The sequence below is a fragment of the Pteropus vampyrus genome, unplaced genomic scaffold, assembly GCF_000151845.1.
Source record: "Pteropus vampyrus isolate Shadow unplaced genomic scaffold, Pvam_2.0 Scaffold35, whole genome shotgun sequence".
NCBI classification, from domain to species: Eukaryota; Metazoa; Chordata; class Mammalia; order Chiroptera; family Pteropodidae; genus Pteropus; species Pteropus vampyrus.
In genome coordinates this window covers 3,450,090-3,474,252 of record NW_011888816.1, presented here as the reverse complement: position 1 = coordinate 3,474,252, position 24,163 = coordinate 3,450,090, and the positions used below count along the sequence as shown (strand labels likewise).

The 24,163-nt window shown below is 37.9% G+C and overlaps 1 protein-coding gene and 1 pseudogene across 1 annotated transcript in view; one reads left to right on the top strand and one right to left on the bottom strand.

Annotated features, from left to right (window-relative positions):
- The window catches only part of ULK4 (unc-51 like kinase 4), a 406,030-nt gene that overhangs the window by 258,681 nt on the left and 123,186 nt on the right, over nt 1–24,163 (bottom strand). The window contains exons 21-27 of the mRNA XM_023529030.1: nt 22,446–22,579; nt 20,926–21,047; nt 20,721–20,777; nt 15,895–15,946; nt 15,698–15,792; nt 2,640–2,691; nt 2,420–2,543 (exon numbers count right to left, since the gene is read on the bottom strand). Of these exons, the coding sequence (XP_023384798.1) occupies nt 2,420–2,543; nt 2,640–2,691; nt 15,698–15,792; nt 15,895–15,946; nt 20,721–20,777; nt 20,926–21,047; nt 22,446–22,579 (636 nt within the window). The remainder of the gene's footprint in view (nt 1–2,419; nt 2,544–2,639; nt 2,692–15,697; nt 15,793–15,894; nt 15,947–20,720; nt 20,778–20,925; nt 21,048–22,445; nt 22,580–24,163) is intronic.
- Nucleotides 9,035–9,153, top strand: LOC111738133 (annotated as a pseudogene).

Here is a 24,163-nt window from a genome sequence, read left to right as displayed (position 1 = left end):
GCTAGTTTTTGCTGTCGCACCTCAAACTGCAGAAGTCACAGCCACAGTGAACGGTAAGTGCTTAGTTAAGATGGAAAAGGTGTAACTTTGTGGGCGGAAGACACGAACAGAAATCGTGTTCCGACTGACGGCAACGTGTTACACCAGAAAGCACTGATTTTATACAAAGACTTCAGCAAGGGGTCCCCTGAGACGAGTGACACCAAGCCATTTACTGCAAGTGTAGATGGTTATACAGATACAGGAGTATGTTTGGCCTGAAAAATAGAAAAATTACTGAAGAGGCTGCATCTGCCAATGAAGAAGCTGCTGCCACATTTCTGGCAGAGCTGACGAAGTGGGTTAGGGTTCGGGGCTACCCTCAGTGTCAGGCCCCCACTGGGGGCCATGGAACTTAGCCCCTGTGGATCAGGGGGAACTATGCATCTGCCAAACTGAGGCGGATGCCATGTAGTTCCTACAAACTCTAAAAACTTCATAATTTTCAGCCATTATATTTACATACTCAATGGAGAACATGCGTTTTCCATTATTAGCAATTGTAAAACTTATAATGATCAAGAGTTATCTTCAAAGAGTAAACTCCTGGCCAGAGTTTCTAGTTTTCCAGAGTTAAAGTGAAATGAAGGCTTCACTTATTTTTTCATTTTTTAAAAATGTTACATAACACTTATTGAGCCCTCACTACACATGCCAGGGATGCACACCCAGCATTATGTATTTGATGGCCACTTGGCTTCCATGAAGTATGTACTATTACTATTATTGCACCATTACAATCTTCACTTTAAAGGATAATAAAAGAGATTATAATAAAGAGACCTAATAATAATAGCAGTAGTACTAAACACTGTTGAGAGTGTACTATGTCCCACACACTGTACTAAATGTTTTGCAAGAAGTATCCCATTTAATCCTCACAAGCATCTTCTGAGTTAGGTAATATTATCCCCATTCTACAGACGAGGAAACTGAGGCTTGGGAAATGAAACGCAGAGTCCAGATCTGTACTTCACATCAAAATCGGTGCACAAGCTTCGAAAGCATCCACCTCCCATTATCCAAAGTGCATTTCAGGTTGCTTAATAGAAACCTGAACTCATCCACATTACTTTTGTTCTTGACTTGCCATGTGGTTTGCCTTTGTATTTTCCTCTTTAATGCCTCATGTCTAGAAAATGTAAAGATGTACATTAAAGGGAATACATTTTATTTATTCCAGCTCAAATGAATAAAACAGAAGCACTGAATTATATATATTTAATGCTTTTTATTCTACAAACAGTTCCAAAAGTGGGCAAATTTCAGATATGAAGAAATTGTATTTCCAATTCCATGTTCACAAGCTCTTACTAAACTGTGAACTCCTATTGGAGGAAATCCTGTCTCTTTTGGGAGAGGACATCTCAGGTCCTGAAAATACTTCCCCACAAGTTGTTAAGTGGCAGATATACAAAGCACATCTTTTAAAAATCATATTTGTACGAAAACTACATTTTTAGGCATCTTCTTGTCAGAAAGACACATATAATTATATATAAGCAGAAGTGTAAGATGGTACTGAAAGCATTAATTAATCCCATGACACGAGATTCTTATATGTACCCACATAAATGCAAACCATGCACTCACACTCATACACACTCAGACGCCGCATAACGACGGGGATGCGTTCTAAGGAATGCACCACTAGGCGATTTCGTCATTGTGCAAACATCACAGAGTGCACTTCCACAAACCTAGGTGGTCTAGCCTACTACACACCTGGGCTATATGGGATGGCCTACTGCTCCTGGGCTACAAGCCTGTACAGCATGTAACTGTCCAGAACAACACGAGGTTAGATCTCCATAGTCACCCCATTGCGTGTGTGCTATGTGAGCAACAGAATATGCTAATTAGTTACTTGTTCCACCACCACCTCACCAAAAAAAAAAAAAAAAAAAAAAAAGAAAGAAAGAAAAGTTTTGGTCTCAACTAAACTTAATTTCCATTCCAATAGTTTGGGGAGAAGGAAGATTTCTTTCCATCTCTATCACTTCTGAGTAGGGCCAGGAAAAGATCCAATTTCATCTACCAATAGTCTTGTAATGTTGACCTTGAATTATAAATCTTACCCTTCGAGCCACGAACACCTTTAACTCTGCATGATCTCAGATTCGTGTGCCTTGTGGAAAACCGAAAAAGCTCTACATGGATATTTTTGAAGATGTAGAGCTTTTCTGCAATTCTCCTGAGTCATACGCAGTGTAGTGGTCACTGCCTCTGTTTCTCGACCTCTTTACAGCGAGTATGTAAGCACATGGACATATTCATCACGTGGACCTCGAGACGCCCAGTGCCATCAACGGATCTAGTTTGACAGTGGCATCCTGGACATCCCACAGGTCTCTGTGTGAGTGCAGCGCATGGTACTTACTGGGGAAGTAAGACATCTCTAATGAGAGCCAGAAGATCGCTGTCAGAATCGACACTGGCCTCCTGGTTCACGAGTAGAGACGTGGTTTCTGAGAGCAGCCGCAAGCTGAAGAGTCTCCACTCCACTGGAAAGGAAAACAACACCAAGAATGTGACTACATGGAGGCAGAATGAACACAGAACATGTAACTGATGGAATTCTCATCGATATGGTCGCTTACCATTTTGGCTTCGAACCAGGGAGACCAAGGGTGGCAGGATATAATCAACAACCTAGAAGAAAAAATGATAAAGACTTGGTTCAAATCTCTGTAAACACAAAACTGTTATCAGCCACTATCTACGCTTTTTTTCCACTGACAGAATCACTGATCACTGGAGTAAAAAGAATCAAGAGCTAAATTTATCCTGGATTTAAAGTCTGCATGACATTTAATAAACTACCAAGCTCATTTAACTCTGAAAGAGTGCTCTGGTCAAAATGACATTATGATCATTCATACAGTAATTTATCAAAACCTTCAGGGTTTATGAAAGGAACTTTAGTACATAATGCAAACTCTGGCATGGGTTGACATTAAACCATCAAATTAATATATATGAACTGGTGATCGTTACTCAATTTTAAGATAAACAACGATCAAAATGTTGGGGGTAAAGTAGACACATAATCCTCATGTTTTGTCGAATACCTCAAAGAGCTATGACAAGTTAATCTTGGTTATTTTTAGAAATAGATTCAAAAGTCGTAAATCCACTATATAAACTACCTTTATGATTTCTTAGTTATATAAGAGGAGCACAATCAAATACGACTTTAAACCTCCAAAATGAGAAGTTTTTTCTTCCAAATGAAAATGAACAATGAAGAAACGACAAAGCTCTTCTACAGTCTAATTTTGAAACCTACTATCTCATTTGATGAACTATTTTGGCGACGATAAACAAAATTCCTGTTGTTTACAACTCAATCTATTCCTGCTCCTCTGAATGTATTTGTTCTCTCTACACTTATAAAAAGGCAGGAGAAGCTGTTCACAGACCAGCCACACCATCTTGCCGTCTAAACCAATGAGATGATGCCCTGTACAGGTAAAGCGCTCCACTCACGGGTGGTGACCCATCGGTGCTAACCTGTTCTAACTCCACTTCGCATCGTAAATTTACACTTAATAGTATATCTCGGGTATTTGTACAAGAACCCTAAAAACCAGGGATGTTTTGTTTATTATCTTCTATTAAGTGACGTCTCATCACTTAAAACAAAAGTTTTAATTCCGCTAAGGAATTCTGAGAACCTGACATTCCAGTTACATCGAAAGCAAAAATGATGCAAAGAAAAGAAATATATCCCACTGTTAACGCCTCTCGACATGATCGACACCTATCTTGAAAGTTTAAGAAAGTATCCTAAGAAAAAAGTGAGACTGAAATAACTGATCTACGTGTCCGACTCAGGAAGTCTGCAAAACAATAATTAAGCACTCAAAATAAAAGTTAGAGCAAAAATATCCCAACGTGCCTACAACCACCGATTAATTCACATAACTAGAAAAAGATGCCATTTGCAACAGCAATAAAATTCTAAAAGCCTCTGCTCTTTCTCATTCGGGTGGTCCTCGGCAGCATCCCCCTTTCTCGCTGAACCATCCCTGTTCCATCCTGACACAGGCACAGCACACGGTCCCCCTTTACGGGCTGAACTGAAAGGCCTTCCGAGTCCCCAGAGTGTAAACCAGACCCGGCCGAGGGTTTGGAGTGATGAAGATTTTATAACAGCAACACCAACGATTTAAAACTGAGTATTAAACACCCTCTGTTTAGCCTCCTTTTAATCACCTGCAACTCTTTAACTTTTTTCCCTGTCCTTCTCCCTTCACAAGCTCTTTTTTTTTTCTCCGGCACTGGAGCCGGACTCTTCTGGGCCTCCCCTCGTGGCTCCTGCCCACTCCTTTCTTTTCTAATCTCCCCCGCCACCCAATGCCTGCTCGCTAGGCAGACAAATTTTAGTTACCGTGGCACCCCCATCCCCTTTGTCCATCCAGGCTTCTAGGTCACTCCTAGATTCCAACCTACAAAAGAAACAGAAGTCCAATACAGACCCTGATGGTTATGAGAAGGTCAGGAAGACACTGAAGGCGACAGCTTTTTCTGCCTTCCATCAGACCACATTCCCAGGGAAAGGGCACCTACATGTGAAGAGGAGGGTCCCCTCCACATAATCCAAGACCCATACCTCCTCCCAGAGATGAAGGATTCTCACTTCCAAATACACGTTTAAACCCTATTTTATATTTTCTTCTTTAACACCCATTGGTTTTTATCTAAAATTGTGGATAAATTTCCTTAGGATCTGAGAAGTTTCAAATCCTGTATCATACCAACACAGAGAATGATTATTAATTAATCATGCGGCAGAAACTCCCTTGACTTAAAAATAATATTTAGCGAGCTCAGTCTGAGTCATGATGAAGCTCAATCTTCATTTTGAGAAGTCACATTAAAATGACAGGCTTTAATGATAACTCAATGTCAAATGGCAAAAATACGGTAAGGAAGGAAAAGGGGACAAAAACCTAAAAACTCCCTTTACCAAATCATTTCCAATCACAGTGAAGAAACCATGATGACAAAATCTGACACAGAGTCTGACAGAGAAAACGTTCTAAGCCTTCGCTTTGGCTCATTGATACCATGTCTCCTTGTTAAAAAAAAGAGACTGAATCAACTAAGACAACAGAGGAATTTTAATATTTAATGCTACTAGCATTGCTTTCTTAAATAAAGACATATCTGTGCATTTAGGACCTAACAACAGAGACACACGGACTCTTTGAAAATGCAGATTCCCAAGTCTATGGGCTTTTTATTTCTTTGCTCAACAACTGGGACCACCCATCCAAAAAATGTGTGTGTGTGTGTGTGTGCGCGCGCGCGCGCGCGCACATTAGCTACTGCTAATAATCCCCAAAGGCATGTCCCAAAAGAAATGAATGTCTGTGACTTAGGATGTCAAAGACAGTTCTGGGACATTTAAGCTAAACAATCACGAATGCACTAAAATATCGAAATAACACTTCATGAAACCTTATTTCGTTTGCTCTTAAACAAAGTCATTGATGCCCAAGATGATGCTTTGTTTATAATTTAACAAACTTATTTTCCATTTTAAGAAACGTTGAACATGTGATACTGAAATTCAGCAGCTTTAACCTGTAAGTAAGCCACTGTATAACCATATTCAAATTTTCTTCTTTTCAGAAAGAAAAAAGCAACATTCTTATAACTATGAAAAGTATATTTGCAAAACTTAATCATTTGTGATGAAAGCAGGCTTCACGGTCTGTTATTTTTGTAGATAGGTGGGTTTTTTCTTTTTTTTTTAATTTTACTGATGAAAGTAAATCATTTGAAAACTGAAGTTTACCAATCTAAGCACTCACTTAAAATTCTTATTCTGTATTAGAAAATTAATCATCGCTTCCTTCATTTCAATACACCTTAAAAATCTGGTACAGCTGACAGCACAATAATTAACATGTTCTCACCAACCGCCAGTCCTCTATAATATCAGACAAACAGGAAAAACGTGCCAAGGACATGACTTCTACCCCTGCCAATGGCAGAGTGGGTCATTCAGAGCGCCCCTTTTGAGGAGAACTAGGAAAACTAGACGTGACATTGTTTAAGTCTTCTTTATAACATGAAGTATCTAAAAAAGAGATGAAGGTATTCCCAAGGTCACATCAAGCTGGCAAAAATTCAAAACCTTAACAATATTGTTAAGACTGCAGGCAAACCGGCACCCTCATGCATGGCTGGAGAGGAAAGCAAAACAGACCGTGAGCCCACACGTGAGGGGTTCCGGCAGGGTCTAGCAAAACCATGTCTGCATTTGCCTTTGGATTCCGCAGTCACCCTTTTGGAACTTGCCCTGAAGATCCACCTCCAACAACAGGAAAGTGCATATGCACGACGTTATCTGTTTATAACTGAAAAATATGAGAGACTACCTAAATGTTCAAACACAGGAGACGGGCTGAACAACCTACGGTACACACACGCGCGCGCAGTGGAGTTCTATACTGCGCTCGTGAAGAATGATGAAGATCTCTGTGAACTGATATGGGGTAATTTCCAACATCTATTATTAACTGAAAAAAGCGAAGTGCAAAAGAACAAATACAATATGTCATCTTTTGTATAAGAAAGAAGGGGAAATAAGAAAACATATATTTTTGTTCACAAAAAGAAACATGAAAAGCATACACCAGAAAGCAATGAAGCTGGTTACCTGTAAGACTGGGGAAGTTAGATGGAGCAGTGATGAAGGAGAAGAGACAGATATCCAGGGGAAGGAAGTGACACTCCTCTGAGCACATCTCTCTCTATAGTTTTAACTTTTGGAATCGAGTGAATCTTCTACACATGCAAAACGATAAAATCTAAAAGGATAAGAAGGGGGAAAAGAAAACCTAAAATTGAAAGCAGACTAAAAACAAATCAACTATTTCAAATGAATATTTTAAGAGGGGAGGAGGGGGACTAATCCAAGTACCTTATGAACACAGTATTGACTATGTACCTATTATCTTGCTTGAGTGACATGTGAGAGGTGGAAGGGAGGAGGGAATTCTGCAGACAAATCCTGATTTTGTGTTTGTTTCTGTACTGGTTTGGGTGAAGCAACTGTGTAACAATTTCAGAGGTATTACAGGATTAAGCAAATGAGAACATGTGCTCATGTTGAAAGCCAGAATTTTTACAATGGAGGAAGGAACACACAAACGTGGAAATGAGGAAGGCAAGAGAAAACGATGTAGGGATGGATTAAATTTGAAGATATCGATGTGAGCTCATGTAGAAATATGTCTGTGTGAGTGTGCATGCATGTATACATAAGTATGCATATGAGTGGGTAATGCGTGTGTTCATAATGTGCATATACATGTATATATTTCCCAGCTCTGTTTCTTCAAAGGTCCTAGAAGCTAACACATCCCAGGAGACAAGAGCACACTTAGTTCTCTGACTGTGGTCTCTAATGCCAAAAGAGAACCAGGGCTCCTTGGAGAAATGATGGATGCCAGGGCAGGGTACTTACAAACTGAGGCAAGACTGTCTTGTTGTAACAGAAAGTAAAGAATCACACAAGAAATGCTGACGTACGTCTCCATAGGAGACACAGGAGCCAAGGTGAAAGGGTTTACACTAGCCAAATCTGGATAATCTGAGCACCAAAGTAATTACAGTAATGAAGCTATTGATAAAAACAGGAATCTGTGGTAGACAGAAAGATGTGACGTCCTAATCCTAAAACCTGTTGATTCGGTACCTGACACAGCAAAAGGGATTTTGCAGATGTGATTGATGAGGTGTTTATCCTGAATTACACAGTTGGGCCCAATATAATAAAAAGGGTTCTTGTAAGAGGGAGATAAGAGGGTCAGACTCAGAGGAGGAGATGTTAAGATGCTTCACGCAGCTGTGAAGATGGAAGAAGAGGCCATGAGCCAAGGAACGCAGGCAGCCCCTGGAAGCTAGAAAAGGCAAGGAAACAGATTTTCCCCAGAGCCTCCAAAAGCAACACAGGTATACTGACATCTTGATTTAAGCCCCAAAGACCCATTTTGTTCTTCTCATCTCCAGAACTCTGAGACAATAAATTTGTGTTGTTTTAAGCCACTAAATTTCTGGTAATTTGTTACCACACCTAAGGGAAACTAATACAAGTCCATGATTAATTGTCAATGATTAAGTGACTGACAGAAATGCTCATTCATATCAGTTAACTTTGCAAAAAAGTAGACTTACACTTACCGAGTTCTAAACACTTTATTTATTAAAAATGTCTTCGTATTTATGTAAGCTTTTTAATTTAATAAAACATACACACACGAAAGTGTACTTACTAATCCTAAGTATATATCTCAGTTAACTTACCCAATCCTGTAACTAACTAGCTCCCCTAGACTGAAACAGGACATCGCCAGGACGTTAGAAAGCCCAACTCCCCCCGCCGTGGCCCCTTCCAGTCACTGCAGTCCTCAAGGGTCATCATTATCCTTACTTACAATAGATTAGCTCTATCTGTTTTTAAACTTAATGGAGAATGGATCATGATATTTTATCTTTGTTATCTTTGTCCCGGTATTAAGTTTGTGAAATCTACTCATGTTCTTAAGTGGAACTGTATGCAAATCATTCCTTTTCTTTGCTGCGTATTATCCCATCATGTGACTGTATTTATTTACTTATCCATGAGGTTGCTGATGGGCACTTGTACAGTTTCCCAGTCGGGGCTCTGAGCATCCTTATGTATGTATTTCGGTGAACACATGTTCATGTTTCTATTGAATATACATCCAGAGGTGAAATTGCTGAGCCACAGAATGTGCATTCAACTTCAGCAGTTACTATCAGTTTTCCGAAGTAGTTGTCCAACTTCACTCCTACTAGAAGCTTCCATCTGCTCTACATCCTCATCAACTCTTATCATTAATTCAAAAATTTGATTTAATTCAAGTTAAATTACTCAATATTTATTAGCCTCTAGCCTTTAGTTTAAAAATATACAAAAGGACAGGATTTTTCTTCATTTAAAAAAATATTACTAGTCTACAGCCATGCCACCCTGAACAAGCCCGATCCCGTCTGATCTCGGAAGCTAAGCAGGTCCGCGCCTGGTTAGTACTTGGATGGGAGACCGCTTAGGAAGACCAGGTGCTGTAGGCGTAAAAAATAAAAATAAATAAGAGATTGTAAGCTGACAAGGTCCTTGCAATCTGTGAGGTCACCCAAGGATTACCTCACCTAGAAAATAAAACTAAAATAAAAATAATGAAAATAAAAAATATTACAGCTTATTTTTTTAAGTTAAAGAAACTGAAATATATTTGGGGCAACTTTTATTATTATTACCAGAATTTTCTAATAAAGGATCACCTTTATTTTTTCCTTTGCTATTATAACATTTTTTGAAACCACCATGAATGGAACAAATTCTCTGTACAAATCGAATCATTGCGGTATTTGACTGCTCTGTAGGCCACACTGATGACTTCCAATGCTGAGTTACTAAATGGTCTAAACTCTGGGAAAAAATCTGAGTTTAGCACTTGTGCTCAGCAAGAATTAAATGCATGTAACCACTTCCATATAATAAAGTATTGATCTGCAGCCTTGAACATACTTTGTATAGCATTTCGAGCAATGTTATGCTCCTTGGGGTGCTAAATCTTCCATTTCATGTATTCCAGTCATGCTGAAGAAGTGGTAATTAGAGGATTTCCCATGAGTTAAAGCATTAAAAAATGTTTTTATAAAGCCCATGAGCTGCGATACCTTTCCTATCATAGCACATTCTGTAGTTTCAGAGATTATTATAATAGCATTTCATGATTAGAAAATAAACTAATTAAATATCTATTTAAATGTAAGTACAGATATTTGTAACTTCTGGATCACTACAAATTATTCACGGGTTATTACTCATTAGAGTAAAAATCAATAAGCAACACTTAAGCAAGTACTAGCTCAAAGGAAGACTAAGAAATCACTGCTCAGAAAGTGACTACAACAAACAGGGTTTCTGTTAATAGTGGGTATAGTACTTATTTGAATTAACTCTCACTGAAAACAATAGAAAATGCCAGGTAAAACATAAAAGAAAAACACCTTAAAAATATTTAGGATCTGAAAATCCAGTGGGGGAACTTCCAGACCAATTTCTGAATGAAAGTCTTAACTAGAAAGTTGAGAACTCAGCTCTCAGTGTGAGCATTCGTATCCAATTGTCTCAGCACCATTTACTGGCTGTGCCCTGGAGGCATTTACCAGTAATACAAACACAAGGCTCCAGTAGGGCCCACTGCGTGAGAGACAGAGATCTAAGTCCAGATCTTCCCAGCATATAGTTCTGTGAGTCTCCCACACTGACCTGGGCACTCGGAAGCAAGGACTACTACACTGTCAGAGCAAGAGAAACCAGATCCAGTCACCAAGCTGTCCACACACATTCACTCTCCTGGGAAATGTTGAGAAGGCTAATCTGGGAAGTTATAATCTCAGACCTATGGACTCGGGGATTTGAAAAATGGGTACAAATGACCTTACTCTGAGGTAGCCTTGAATTTTAGGGCCCTGAACAAATGTGAAGGCTCCCGGAGGAGGGAACATCAACACTAGGCTTCAGGGAATGCCTATGACAAACAAGCAGTAAACAATAATAAGGTCTTTGAGAAAACAAGATGATGTGAATATGAGCAAGATATAATAGATACCACATTACATCAGTTTTCTGATATTAGAATTAATCACACATAGTAAAAACAACTACATCTAACAAATGCGAATAAATAAATTACAAACTGGGAAATACATATATATAGAAATATATGTACATAGATATGGAACAGAAAATTATTAAAAGCAATAGATTGAAAAAAAAAAAAAGACAAGCAGAATTTTCTAGTGAAAACAGAACTTCTACATATGAAAAATAACCAAAATTAAAAACTCAATGGTTATATTTAGCACCAGACTGACTACACATGGAAGACAAATGGAATTATCCAGAATATAAACAAAATTATCCAGAATATAACACAGAAAGGAAAAAATGGAATATATAGTAAGAAGTATAGAAAATACAATGAGAAAGTTTAACGTACATGTGATCTGAGCTGTTGAAGGAGACAGAACAAAGGATAGAGAGAATAAGGAGAGATGATGGCTAAGAATTTTTCAGAAATTATGAAAAAGGACAATCCACAGATTTAAGAAGCAAAGAGAATCCCAATCAGAATAAAGAAGGTTCATATTTAGTTATATCATAGCGAGTCTACAGAAAACCAAAGATCCTACCCTTCCTCCAAAATAAGTCTTAAAAGGGGACAAAGGAACAAAGAGATAATTTTCACAAGGAAAACAGACTACCAGCTAACCTCTCAATAGCAATAATTCAGAACATAAGATAACAACATCTTCACAGCACTAAACAATAACAAAAACTACTGCCAACCTAGAATTTAATACTCAAAAAAAAATCTCCCTCAAGAAACAATGACTTCATCAATGAGTTTGCCATCAACACACCCAAGCTAAGGGAAACTGTGAAGAATGTATTTCTGTCAGAAATAAGTGAAGCCAAATAGAAGAAGTGAGAACTAAGAAAGAGAGAAAAACAAAAAAGGCAGTAAATATGTGGGTAAATGTAAGTGAACATTATATTATAGTAGTAATAATGAGTGTCATTTTATTATTTAATAATAAAAGAGTTAAAAGAGAAGCAAGACAGACTTTAAAATATCAGGCAAAAATAACATATGACATGTGGGGACTAAATGGAATTGAGAAGGCTAAGATCTGTACTTTCCTTAAAGAAAAGAGAGTGTCATGAATTGTAAGAATATCGTTAAAATGTCAACACTACCAAAAGCCATCTACAGATTCAATGCAATCCCTATCAAAATTCCAATGGCATATTTTCAGGAAAAAAAAAAAAAAAAAAAAAAAAAAAAATCCTGAGAAAAATAAAACAAAGCAGGGGTATCATACTCCCTGATTTTAAGCTATACTATAAAGCTATAGTAATAGAAACACTGTGATACCAGCACAAAAACAAAGAGACCAATGGGACAGAATTGAAAGCTTATATGGTCGGTGAATATTGGACAAAAGAGCCAAGAATATTCAACGGAGAAAAAACAGCCTCTTCAATAAATGGTGGTGGGATAACTGGATATTGACATATAAAAGAATAAAACTGGACCCCCATCTTATACACTCACAAAAATTAACTTGAAATGGATTAAATGAATTAAAGACTTAAATATAAAACATGAAACCATGAAACCCCTGAAAGAAAACATAAGAATAAAGCTCCTCGACATGGGCCTTGGTAATCATTTTTAGATACTACACCTAAAGCACAAGGGGCAAAATCGAGAATAAACATGTGAGACTACATTAAACCAAAAAGCTTCTATACAGCAAAAGAAACCAACGACAAAGTAAAAAGAAAATCTATGGAATGCGAAAACATATTTTCAAATCATACATCTGATAAGGGGTTAATATCCAAAATATATAAAGAACTCATATAACTCAATAGCAAAAAACAACAATAATGTAAAAATGGGCCAAGAATCTGAATAGACATTTTTTCAAAAATATACAAAAAGCCACCAGGTACATGAAAAGATGCTCAACATCACTAGTCATTAGGTAAATGCAAGTTAAAAACACAAGATAACAAACACCTCATTGTGTTAGACAAGACGTAAATGCTGGCACGGATGTAGAGAAAAGGGAATCCCTGTGCACTGCTGGTGGGACTGTAAATTGGCACAACCACTCTGAAAACAGTATGGAGGATCTTCAAAAAATTAAAAATAGAACTACCATATGATCCAGCAATTCCACTTCTGGGAATACATCCAAAGGAAACAGATATTCTAACTCAAAGAGATATCTGCACCCCACCCCCCATGCACAACAGCATTATTTACAATAACCAAGACATGAAAAAACCTAAGTGTCCATCAACACGTGAATGGATAAAGAAATTGTGGTATGTGTACACACACACACACACAAATATACACACAGTGGAATATTATTCAGCCATAAAAGATGAGGAAATCCTACCATTTGTGACAGCTTGGATGGACCACCAAGACATTATGTCAAATGAAATGTCAGACAGAGAAAGACAAATGCTGTATGATGCCATTTATATGTAGAATCTTAAAAAAAAAAACAAAAACAAAAACTCAGAGAAAAAGAGATCAGTCATATTGCTGGCAGAGGGTGGTGGGAGAGGGAACAGGAGGGCGGTGGTCTAAAGGTACATTTTGCAATTGTCAGATAAATACTAGGGATGGAATGTAGAACATGACTATAGTTAACACCGCATGATATAAAGTTATTAAGAGAGTAAATCCTAAGAGTTCTCCTCACGAAGAAAAAAAAATTGTTCTTTACTCTTTTTTCCTTTGTATCATCTCTACATGAGATGATGGATGAACCTATTGCGATAATCATTTTACAATATATGTAAGTCAAACCATCATGTTGTGTGCTTTAAACTTGTAAGTGATGTATGTCATCATTTTTCAGTAAAACTAAGAAAAAAGATAGCTTCTTTTTAAGTTTAGCTTTTAATAAGTTAATATGCATGATGTAAATTTTAGGGTAAGCAGTAAAAAAAACGGAGCATGTATCTAAATGCCAACCTTATCTAGAGAAAAAAATTCAAAAAGTTAGTCAATAGAAAAAAAGTAGGAAAAGAAAAAATATGTGTGACAAAGTTTGAAAGTATGAATCCAAATATATTAACAATAACAGGAAATTAAATTGAGTACGTGCTCCAGTGAAAAGTTAAATATTGGTCAAAATGTATTTTTTAAAAAATATTATATGATATTTATTCAACACAGATCTAAAATATAAGGCTAGAGAGATGTTAGAAGGAAAAAAATAAAAATATATATCAGGCAAATATTTAGCAAAGGAAAGCATATGTGATTCTATTAAGTTGGGATAAAATAGACCTTAAATCGAAACGCATTAGTAGAAATAAAGGTCACTTCACAATGAAAAAAAGGTCAATTTCATAAAATGATATAATAATTTAAATTTAAATAGCATGGCTTTAAATTTAAATAGCATGGCCTCAAAATATATAAAACAAAAACTGACAGAACTACACAAGAAATAAATTCATAATAGCCTTAAAGGAGATTTATACACACCTCTCTCAGTAATTTATAAAAAAGCCCGACAAAAGTTAGTAAGGACAGAAAAGATTTGAACAAGATGACTAATAAATTTGACCTAATAGATAAATACTGAATACTACACCTAAGAGCTACAAAATACATATTCTTTCAAAAACATACAGAACGTCTACAAAAAAAAAAACTTACAATGAGTTATAAAACAAGTCAATGAATTTCAGAAGACTGAAATTACAGAGTATTTCTCTAACTTCAGTGTGATTAAGCTAAAAATCAATTATACAAAAATAAAAATAAAAAATGCCCAAATGTTTGAAATTTTACCAGGACAGTTCTCCCAAGAAGACATACAAATGGCCAATAAACATATGAAAAGATGCTCATCATCACTAACTATTAGGGAAATGCAAATCAAAACCACAATGAGATACCATCTCACACCTGTTAGAATAGCTGTTATCAATCGGACAAGTAATAACAAGCACTGTAGAGGATGCAGAGAAAAAGGAACCCTCATACACTGCTGGTGGCTGCAAATTGGTACAGCCACTATGGAAAACAGTATGGAGGGTCCTCAAAAAAACTAAGAATTGATCTACCATATGATCCAGCAATCCCTCTACTGGATATTTACCCACTAAGACTTGAAAACCCATATCCAAAAAGATATTTGCACACTTATGTTCAGAGCAGCATTATTCAAGTGGTCAGGACATGGAAACAACCGAAGTGTCCTACGATAGATGATTGGCTAAAGAAGCTGTGGTACATATATACAATGGAATATTACTCAGCCATAAGAAGAGATGAAATACTGCCATTTGCGACAACATGGATGGACCTCGAGATAACCATGCTAAGTGAAATAAGCCAGACAGAAAAAGTTGAAAACCACATGATATCACTTATATGTGAGATATAAACCTAAAAGCAACAAACAAACAGGACAAACAGAGACTCGTGGACAATAGACTAGTGGTTTCCAGAGGGTAACCAATAAATTTTAAAAACTAAACCAAAAATCAAAAAAAGACTTGAACAAGCACTTCATAAAAGAGTATTCTCAAATGGCCAACAAACATTTCAAAAACTATGTGGCCTCATTAATAATCTTGATCACACAAAAATTTAAAACTATGGTGAAATATTCCTATATATCTATCCATTCAAAATTCTGAAATAACAAGAGTTGGAAAGGATGAGATCGGGTACTGTACTGCCTGTGTGAACGTAAACTGGTACCACCTCTTTGCAAAACCTGTGTTATTTTGTACAAAGGCTGAGTTTACATATATCCTATAACCACTAATTCGTTCCTAAGTACATACCCTAAAAATAATGCATACTTATGTAAAGCTAAACACATAAACAAGAATATCCACTGCAATATATTTGTAAATGCCAAAAACTAGATACAATCTAACGCCTATTAAAAATAAATAAGTAAACTATGATATATGCATATATTCAGATTTCTACAATATGCAGAATTCCCAAGTAAACAAAAACTGTCTTTTTCAAAAGCTACCAGAACTGACCGTAGAGCAACAGTCTTTCAGTAAAACAGGGTACTGTATTATTGCTTCAAAAGCCGACAACGTGATCTTGATAAATTCTTCCGATGCCATCAGTCCTAGGAATACAGTTAATTATTATAGGAGTTTACTTATATGGTCAAAATCACAATATCAAAGTATTTAAATTAAGGACATAAAATGTCCCATGGTCTACTCACCTACGGCTCCATCTATGTTAGTTTCTCCTGCATCTACTGATTTAATATGACTCTGTAAAAAATAAAAATTTTAATAAATAGAGATTTCAAAATAACTTTGAAACAAAAAGATAGATCGTGTTTTACCTCAAACCACATACTGATCTTAATGAGATAACTCATGGAAGGCATTAAGTACTATATACATATTATGAACAATATAAAAAGAGATTTAAAATATGATCATATGAAATAGTATATATACATTATAAACTATAATCATTTTAAACATACGAATCTCTATCGACGAGATTTAATGTTGAAATAAATCTGATAGCATTATAAGCATAGAAAAGTCGACCTGGAAAAAATGAGGATAAGTCAATAGATACCAACCATTTCCAGTAATATGCCACATTCTCATTCTCTTGGAAGTTCCTGAGAATGGCAGCTACCCAGGTGAAACAGTCGTCTCCAGAGAAAGTGGATCGGGTGAGAGTGAGGACAGAGTAAGAGGCATGGGAGGTTCCAGGACAGAAGGGAACGTATGAACGGTCATGTAGGTAAGTGTGAAGGTACATAAATTAGGAAAATGAACTAGATATACCAGTCTGCAGAGAAGGCTCACTTGAGATGAACAGTCATGAATGTAAAGTGAGACCAGTTATTTTCATTGTGTATTTCTCTAGCCATATTTAGTCACTCGTGCAGAGGTGGACAATGGAGGAAGAGATGAAAAAGGGAGTTACAGGTGGATACAAGGTAGTGATGGAGGCTGGACCGAGAACGCCAAGCTGAGTAAAGAAAAAAGAGAAGTTGTGGGGCCATGAGTGGAAAGTGCTAAGAACAGAGGCTGCTGGAGACGGGGAGCAGCGGAAGTGGGTTGAAATTAGAGGTGGGGGCCAGACACTGTGATGCTGGAAATACATTCAAGGTGTGGGCAGCTGTGGGAGAGAAAGACGAGCTCGTGGGGAGAGGGGTGCGTGAGGAGCTGAGAGTCTGTGTTGTTAGCGCCCTCCACGGGGATGCCCAATTCTCCAACAGTAACGGGAGCAGCACCGGAAAACTGACAGTGAGCCCAGTGCTGAGACCCAGGAAGGAGGGGCAAAGATCCAGGAATCTGTAGATGACCACAGACAGCGGGTAACAGGCTGTCTACGATGGCGCGAGCTTCAAAGCTGGGAGACGTAGCAGAGGAGTAGAAAGGACGGACAGCCGCCCCACAGCGGGGCTCACTGGGTGGGGTAGAAAATGTCTCCATCTAGAGGGAAAAACGGAAAGCTGTTCCGGGAGGCCAGACGATCCTACTGAATATTATCCAGCACTACTTCGAAGAAGCTAAAAATAAGCTACTATATAGCGCATCGGGTGAATGAAGTCATGATTGAAGAAAAGGAAAAAAAAAAACAAAAAAACAAAAAAACAGGAACATTTATATGGCAATGTATCATATTTTAACAAATACAAAAGTTTATTCTTCTTTACTACAACTGAAGTCAAAAATCTATCCACAAAGTAATATTCACTTAAAACAAAAATCTACAGAGGGCAGGAAGTATGTCTTTTCATTTAATAACTATCTCAAGGCCCGGGATAAGTTAAGATTCATGAATGATGGCGATATAATTATATTCTTGTATGAAAAGCTATCGGAATAATTGTACCATTTCTTTTCTCTTTGATTTGAAAATTTGAATTGTAACACCTTTTTGCAGAAAACTATAACCACCACTACACAACCATCGCAGCTTTATAAGCTAATGTGGCCAGAACTTAAGAACGAACACAACAAAGTTCTCTTCCTCAGCTCATTAATCAAGAGCGTTTTACAAAAAGACACAAGAAGCACAGTGAACATAAGGTTAATACACATCGTGACTTCCCGAACATATTTCCTCAATGTCATTACTTGCTGTTTCCCAGCCCAATTTAATGAGGGCCCAAAAGAACTATGGTATTCACCACAGAATTTCCCCATCGCACTTGCATAGATGCTTTCCTGCTAAAAGATTTTTTTTTTTTTTAACTGGAGAGAGAGACAGGTATGATGATACACTGCTTCTGCCAATAAGAAGTGAAAACAGCAATTATCGGCTGTGTAGTCCCTCTTCCACTTGAAGACTTTAAAAGCTTAATAATGGTTTACGTGTACCCTGCTTAATCACGTCCAAACACTAGCCTCTTTAAAATATAAAAAGATCAAAACTTCACTTTACTTGAGAAAAAAAAAAAAAGTTTACGAAAAGTTAATTCCTATATTCGCGCCTCCATTTATAAAAAAATATCCTGAATTTTTCCATCCCAAAAATAACAGATTTCTATAGTTCAAACAGGCAAACTATGCCCCAGTGCCAGGATGAAAACTGAAGGCAAAGGGGAGCATGATTCCAGTGCCCCCTCCAGCCGGCTCCTTGAGGCCCCTTCTAATGAGTGGAGAGCACCCCAACCTTGGCTGCGGCCTCCATACCCAGCCGAGGCAGCTCCCGGAGAGCGGCTTCAGCCGAAGCCCAAGCAGTTCTTGGCAGCAGCTGGACACTACTGGATACGGCTACTAAGGGTGGACCAAGCTTGAATACATCAAGTTAAAGCATATTTTTAAAATATAAAAGAACAGCAGACCTACCATAGTACAGTGACTACTCTACGAGATACATCTTGACAAATACTGAAGATGGTATTTGTCTCCAGACTGATCATAAAGCTTTCAAAACACAGTGCCGGGTGTACACACTCACGAACGGGCTGCTCCCTCACGCCACCCGGATGGAGATGCACTGTACTCTGGGCAGCTTCACAAAGCCGTTCTGTAGACTCACTGGTCTACAGAACATCTATAGCTGTGCCGCCAAAAACAAACAAACAAACAAAAACTCTCAAACCAGTTTACGAAGCCTCAGTTTAAACGAAATTAAAAAGGAATTATTTTAAAGCGTAAAACTCAAGAGGCTATAATAAGCTCACTTGTACTGTGAGTTTTTAAGGGGCTGTAGGATATTGGAAGAGTTAGCTGATTGTTCCTCATGGCATCAGTGGCGCACTGTGACTTCAATCATTTTTTGGCATCTTCTGGAGAGATTATGAACCAACTAACTCATAGAAGCAACAGCCAACACTCGACAGTTTGTAATAATGTGCACGAGAACTGTGCGGATAACTAAAGTCCTTCATTTAGTCAATGTTTCTCTCCTTTCAGTGGCATTTTATCAGTGCCATCAACACTGAAAACAAAGATGAACACACTGCTATGGCCAACTAACAGATGTGACGAGAAAAATAACAAAAGAATTCTGGGACTGGCCATAACTCAAACTAGGAAAATAGCCTGAAGAGAGCTAAAAGACCTTTTCCATTTTACCTGCCTAAACTCCACCTACTTAAGTGACATTATAAGGGGAAAAAACTGATAAAGATTTTCCAATATCAGAATGACCTCTGAACCGGGCAAGTTACTGTCCACTCCATCAAAGGGCCTATACCGAGAAGGGCGCGCAGAGCGTCCCCGGCCCCGCAGAGCACTCTCGCTCCTGGGGGGAGGTGAGAAGGCCCCTCTTCAGGGTCCTCCTCTCGTTTCTCAGCATAGCCTTACGTGGCACAGAAGCGTTCTCCCGGAAACGTGTATGTGTAACTCCTAAAAGTCCATGAGGACTTTTGCGTTGAAAACACTTGGCGGCTGCTTGAAAACCTAATGTGAACTCAGTTAATGTAGGCACAGAAAAGTACTACACCTGAAGAACAATAAAAGAACAAACACAGCACAGTCATACCAAACAAACATTGTACCAAACCAGTGCAAAATATCAGTGGGCCGCAAGGCCAAAATCACTATTTTCAGCTATCGATATGTAGTACAGTAGAATTATAAATATAGAATTGTCGTCATGCTAAAACGATACCCATATTGTACTTAAAATCGGATTTAAAAGCAAATTAAAGAAGGTAGTAAACAGAATTCTACTAATTTGCCAACTCATGTGTATACAACCAAAATGATGCACTTTGTAGAATCTGGGATTCAAGGCACTAGGATGATAAAGATTTGAAGCTAAAAGTCACTGACTTGCACTCGACATTTGTACTTAAAAACTTCAGACGTCGCCCCTATGATGAACCTTCTAGAAAATTATATTCTCACTTGTGGATGACGATCATTTTTTTGTAATCCAAGCTAACAATAAAATTGAGATGTTTACTTCATTTTAACTACATACCACCCTGGCATTTTGAAAATCTCAGTTCAGTGTTTATTATTAATATCAAAACAAGACTAGAGATGCTGCGTGACAAATGTCTTAGCTTTGTCTTTGAATAGCTCCCCATTTCAGCGATGATGTATACTGTGCGTACCAGGCAAGGGGAAAAGATAACATAGTTCAGGAGCCACAATCTGAACAAAAAGACTATTCTCTGCAAGCAATTTTTCATTGCCACCTATTTCATAAAGAAAAAGTTAAATTGAGCCTAACGTAGAGAAACTGCACATAATCGGACAATGTAAGCCAAAGTGAATAATGATAATATACTCTTAGCATTCTGTTTTCACCATTTTTGTTATTTTCGATTTTTTTTTACAATGTTTAATACCAAAATCTATGAAAGTGTTTTCTATGGACTTATTTACCCTCCTTGGGGCTGTCTCTGAACAAAATACATTATCGGGAGAGAATGCATTTTTCTCAAAATGTCAAATTGTATTACAATCAACAGATAAAAATATAAAAAGGTCACTTCCCTAGAGACAAATAAATACCACAAGGATTTAAAAATTACCTTATTCTGACACCCAATCCCACAAACAGTACAGACAGCCACATTTTTATTAGAAACATGAAAAATTCAGTATTACTCACAAGAATACTTCCGTAACTGAAAAGAAACTCTTCTGTTACAACTTGAGGACGAAACACCTGCGTGATGAGAGTTTCTATAGATTAGATCTTGGAAGGCATATGCAAGAAAGAAAAAGACATGGAAATGTTTGGTCTGGGTTGGTGTTTCTCAGCTCCAGTTTACAAAACAGGGAGTCGCAATTATTTTTCTCTTATAAGAGTGTACCTGAGAAGTTACAAGGTGAAGCACTATGGGCATCAGGGGGAGACACATCTTCAGCTGCTTCGCTTGAACGGTAGATGGGTGTTTACGACCAGACACGTTAGCCAAGGCGTTGAGAATGTCACCTGCAAAGCACATCGCGGAGCGTGCACAGAGGTTAAAAACCACAGAGACTTAGGGACCACTGGTCACTGTGAGAACGCTGATGGGATTGCTAACGTACTGGATCGCCAAATAAAAGTAGGTAGAAGCCATGCTATTTTACTCACAAATATTGAGATTATAACAAAATGTTATGTCCTCTGGGGACAGAGTGCATAGAAACCTGATCTCTCATCTAGAAATTTAAAACAGAATTTATAAATAATATGGCGAGGTGGTGGTTTTGAAAATGATTTTTCTTCCTTTTTTTTTCCCCCCAAATTTTAAACATAAGCACCTATTACTTTGGTAAACAGGAAAAAAGTATTAAAAGTGATAAGTGAATAGATTATAGATCACAATTTTTAAATAATGGAAGAGATGGAAATAAAAATAGATCAATTCATAAAACTTCTCATTGGATGGTCAGTTCAACAATAAATAAAACTAGTGTCGTGGACATTTGATTCTTATCGTCATATCTAGGATGAGTCCAGTAACATGAAACTCAACTACCAACTGACCAGATTGAGGCCTCAAGTGGAAGATTAAAGAAAGGTTGAGATCCAAAATAAATTTTGAAATGCTCTATTTTCAAGGGTTGACAGGCAAAATCATCTCTCAAAGTATCAGTAAGGAGCAAAACGGTACTGTCCATCAGCCATGAAGGCATTTTCATTGCTCTGATTTAATATTCTGAATTTTGGAGCACATTTAACATTTTAAACATTTCTGGTTTATAGCTACATCTGCTGGAAAAGCATGGAATGGGATGTAAACTAAATGTACACTTTCCTTAGATTATTTTAACTTCTGCAAACAACAATGAAACGGGGGATTAGGTGCATGCAATAAATATCTTTTGCAAATCATTATTAGGTATTTTCACTTAAAATTTTTCAAACCAAAGAAATTTTCAAACTTTGAACTTTAATATCAAGTCTTTAATATTAAAAATGTTAATGCCTATGCATTTTCAAATTATTTTAATAATAAATAAAGGTGTGGCTCTAACTGGAAGGAAAACATTTTTTCTTCAGAATTAGGCAGAGAGAAATCTGAAGAAAAGTTATCCAAAATAATGGCATAAGTCCAATTTTAAACAATTAAAATGCTTTTATTTATTTTTCAAAATCACCAGTTTACCACAGATGACAATGCAACGTAATCTTTAGCCTGTACATTGCCTTAATCATGTCAGTGATACAAAATAATTAGGGGCAAAAGATAGGGCACATTTAAATCCTGAAACTACACATTCAAGAAAAAGTGTCACTGCACTCGCCTGCAATAACAGGCCAGCAAGAATAAAAAGTGACGCCTAAAAGCCAAGTCACAGAAAGGCAAGCAGCAAAGGGCTTGAGGACAAGACTCCAATTTACCCAGGATCCGCGGCAGCTCCTGCACAATGTGACGGATGAGGAGGTCCAGGCATTTGGACAGGTACTCATTGCCGCTCTGCTGCTCCTTGCCTGGAGTGGTCTTTCTGCTGTCTCTCTCGATGTACATCACCAGTCTACACACGGGGAAGTGCAACAGATTACTTCTCATGATAAAAGAGTTGATAGCAACTGTCCAAAAACGCAATCAAGGCAAGCGTTTCCAGGGGGGCACAGTCCCAATCGCGTTGACATTTAGATTTGTAGCAACTTGTCAGGCACAGTCCGTGTCTGCCTTAGAAAAATCTGAACATTTATGCAAAAAGAAAATAAGACAACTGATGCCTCTACAGTGTGCCCTGTTTGGCCCATGAAAAGAAACCACATTCTCCACATGATGCGTGAAAGGCAAACAAAGGCCTCTGGACACAAGAGGGTTCTTGGTGTTTCAAAGATTCAAAGTAGAACCACAAGTTGTCTGGACTTTTGTTGTTAGTATTCAACTCGCTTTGAACTACCGACAAGTCACATGAATTCCGGTTCTTTCAGTAAACTGTACACATAAACGCGAAGAAAAAGTTTCACTCTAACGCTGGGTGATAGAGCAGACACTATCTGAACATCCAGATTTCACACATCCTTTTTTTGTCCAGTAGTTTCATAATATCTGCCTTTTAAAATTATTTACTCTTCAAACCACTGGCATTCATTTGACATCAATCTCTGAACCAAATATCTCCAACTCAGAAATAGAGCTCATACTGGACCATCACTCTAGATACTTAGGGTGTTGTTCATAAGTTTTAAACCAATCTTTCATCCCCTTTGCTGGACCCACCAGTCATCTCTCTAAGTTCCCATACCCCTTAACTCTCTAAAGAGCAATGCATCCACTGATTTCATCAGGCAAAGGCCTCTTTACAGCATCCTCCCTTGCTGGACCTCCTTGCCATCATCCACCTCTCCAGCTCTGTTGTAATCATTCATCCCAGCCAACTTCTAGTCTCCGAAAGAAATGCCAAGCAACTCCCACTGTAAACTGCAAAGAAGTGTTTTTGTACATAATACGTACACGTAAAATATACTGAAATCTTAACACTTAGATTTACATGGCTCTCTTAGATTTATTCATGTTTCTGCTTTTCTGCTTACTATTCTTTAGAGTCCTATCTGTGAACACATAGGGATAAAACCAAATAAAAGGTTTAAGTTCAACATAAGCCAGTTAGCATCCTCTGTTTTAGTTTCGGATTACAGCCCTAGCCACACTCTAACAAATGTGACATTGGTCAAAATGCAGAGAACATAAAGATGAATCAGCAGAAATCAATACTGTTCAAAGAATTTGGAGCACAAAATTTCTTGATAGTGAGTAAACCACAGAAATGGGACACCACCATCTCATGATAAGTGAAATCCCAAAACTTCGGCTAGATAAGATGTGATCAAATGGCTGGGACCATCCTGATATACCAGCCTGGAGCCCCCAGGAATCTGCAGCACAGCACACCATGGCTGTGGCCTGCAGCTTCCCAGAGAACAGCAGGGTCTCCGAGAACCTCTTGATTAGCTGGCACCTGTTCCACCAGCCCCATCTAAGGAGCAGGACCAGGAAATACCAGGGACATGAAAACCCATCTTCCTTGTCTGCTTCCGAAGACGGGTTACCTGACATCCCCCTGCCTCCTCTCGCCACCTGCAGAACAGCTGTTCCAAAGTTA